The sequence below is a fragment of the Sinocyclocheilus grahami genome, unplaced genomic scaffold, assembly GCF_001515645.1.
Source record: "Sinocyclocheilus grahami isolate Dianchi unplaced genomic scaffold, SAMN03320097.WGS_v1.1 scaffold1264.1, whole genome shotgun sequence".
Taxonomy (NCBI): domain Eukaryota; kingdom Metazoa; phylum Chordata; class Actinopteri; order Cypriniformes; family Cyprinidae; genus Sinocyclocheilus; species Sinocyclocheilus grahami.
Genome location: NW_015506443.1, coordinates 230,415 through 232,871, shown reverse-complemented (window position 1 = coordinate 232,871; position 2,457 = coordinate 230,415). Strand labels below are relative to the sequence as shown.

The following is a 2,457-nucleotide window of genomic DNA, read 5'->3' as shown; positions in this document are numbered from 1 at the left end:
ATCCCATGGTGAAAACAAGTTTCCATAATAATCACACAAATTTGGCTAAATTGTGCAGCCTTTCAAACAAGCATAGCAAATCTGGACGTTTTTTTTAAGACACCACAATTTTTACCAGAAAAATTTCAATTACATTTTTTCCCTCCAAATTATGCAGCCCTAATTTTTGGGAGGCTTAACTTTTACCGTTTACTGGCCGTAAGTCATAAAAACTTTTCTTCCCTTTCTCAGGTTTGTGTATTAGATCTACGGAAATGACGCTGCCGCTAGGAAGCCATGGACCGACTATGAATGTGTGCATAGCCAAATTTACCAACTGTCCCTGGCCCACCATCGTCCGCTGCTGTAGTTCACGCGTGTGAGACACCAGACCAGCGGTCCCTCGGCTCCATCACAACACGCAGAAATCACTCACTGCGATGTTGATTTGACTGTTGTGATTTGAGTCAGATCAAATGAAAAGTCCAGAATAAAATATATTTTGATAGTGTTCTCTGTCTGTGCTTATGAATCTCTATGAATGCAGAAACACTTTGTCATCAAGAGGATTGCACTTAGATTCTACGGTGTATATTATGTAATGCATGAAAGCCAGAATGTAGAATTTGGTTTTAATAACAGCAGCTCTAAAGCTGAATCGGCTTAAGTTTGTGTCAAACATGATGATCATGTTTGAGAATGATTCAGTCGAAACAAGAACATCTGACTGTCTGTATAAAGGAAGTCACACATCTGCTTATTTTATCAGTGATGTAGAAACGGTGCACAATCATCATTTTGTGTCATAATTTTGTTTTTCACGTAAAAATTCCAACAAAAAAAAAAGTGCTTTATTTTTGACTTGTCACGAAAGTTTATCAGTCTAAAGTTTAGTAGTGTATCATGTGCTTTTAAGTCTTGCCAGTTTAAGCATTCAAACGATTTCAAACCGTTCAAGCAAAAGAAGAATTCGGCACGCGAGCGCTGTTTTCTGTGTGCGCGCACAGAGCTGCGTCTCAGAGCGCCATTACAGAACTGTTTCACTTTTGACTTTGAGTAAATTAATCTACAATAAATCAATAAATATAGGCTAATCAATCACTGTTGAGACAGTACATTAAACATTTTGTTTGTGTAATTAGCGTTCAACATCGCAAGCGCAAGCGGAGCGCCTTCAGAAGGATGCATTATTCTAAAATCTTTTAGCGCTGCTTGGATTCAACTCACTTTATTTTCCTCATTCGTTTGAAACCAAATTAAATATTTGTTTGTGATTTTTATTAGTCATGTAGGATAAGACTGTAACTGATATCATGTGCGTTAGGCTACAAGAAGAGACTAGTGTTTGGGTCATTCCTAGCATTCGGTGCCATTTGAGTCCCCATGACATGCGGTATATTTTGTGTAAAAACAAAAATGGGCAAATACTTTTCTAAACGCTCATCTTACAAAGTTACTGCCCCTCTACCATAGAACACAATATGCACCCAAAATTAATTAATTAAAAATAATTACTCTTATTTTAGTGCAAGTAGGCTAAACTGCCATGTCCCCAAGTAAGCTTGCATAACTTCAGCAACAAATGAAGAGTTTGGTTCCAAAACGCGATAAACGCCATTTTTGAAAAAATTTAGTTTTCACCCAAATCAGTATTGTATCTGGTCGGTATTGAAAAGTCAATTTTTAATTTTTAGAGTTATTCTGTTATGTTTTCTCCCTTTTTTTCCAAAATCAATTATGAATGCGATATTGCGTAGCTTGTCAGTGTAACCACCATCGTCCGCTGCTGTAGTTCACGCGTGTGAGACACCAGACCAGCGGTCCCTCGGCTCCATCACAACACGGACCGGTGACGCTTACCACACACACAAAATCAGCGTGCCTGAGAACTGTTATACACAGACACGCTGGACACATGAGAAATACACACACCTCATTAGTTCCTGTGTTCATCATCCCAAACCCAGAGGGCCGAGGTCCACGCCGCTGTCGTGAGCATATTGTACACGTCAGTGCTTCAGTGACCGTTTAGGTGTAACTGCATGAGCTAAAGAGCAGAGCTGTTGAATGTGGCCAACTCGTGGCCGTATGATATCGACAATTCTGTACGTTTAGTGGCTCTGCGACTTCGGAACTGTTCTCCAAAAATGCTCAAGGATTTAAAAATTTTTTTTTTTAAATACAGAGTTATAGGAGTACAGAAAACCTATTAAATTACTCCACTATATTTTCTAAAACGAATGCCCTGTGTTATTTTGTACAACCTATGCAACTTTGTGGTAAGACAAAACTGAACTTGCAGTGCATGAATGGGTGAAACTCATAGGTGAAGCCCGTACTTTTAAAATGTCTGATAGGCCCACCCTAAAAACTCAACGGCACATTCTCTGTCGCTGTTACAGAAAAGTGACAGAATTATGGATCGGTGTGATTTATTTTATATATTTTTTATTCCGTTCCAGTCAGGCAGCGGGGAGG

At 39.0% G+C, this 2,457-nt stretch overlaps 1 protein-coding gene across 1 annotated transcript in view; it reads left to right on the top strand.

Annotated features, from left to right (window-relative positions):
- The window catches only part of tbl1xr1b (TBL1X/Y related 1b), a 19,948-nt gene extending 19,553 nt beyond the window's left edge, over positions 1 to 395 (top strand). The window contains exon 14 of the mRNA XM_016254599.1: positions 232 to 395. Coding sequence (XP_016110085.1) covers positions 232 to 258 — 27 coding nt within the window. The 3' untranslated portion in view covers positions 259 to 395. The remainder of the gene's footprint in view (positions 1 to 231) is intronic.
- Positions 396 to 2,457: the final 2,062 nt, after the last annotated feature.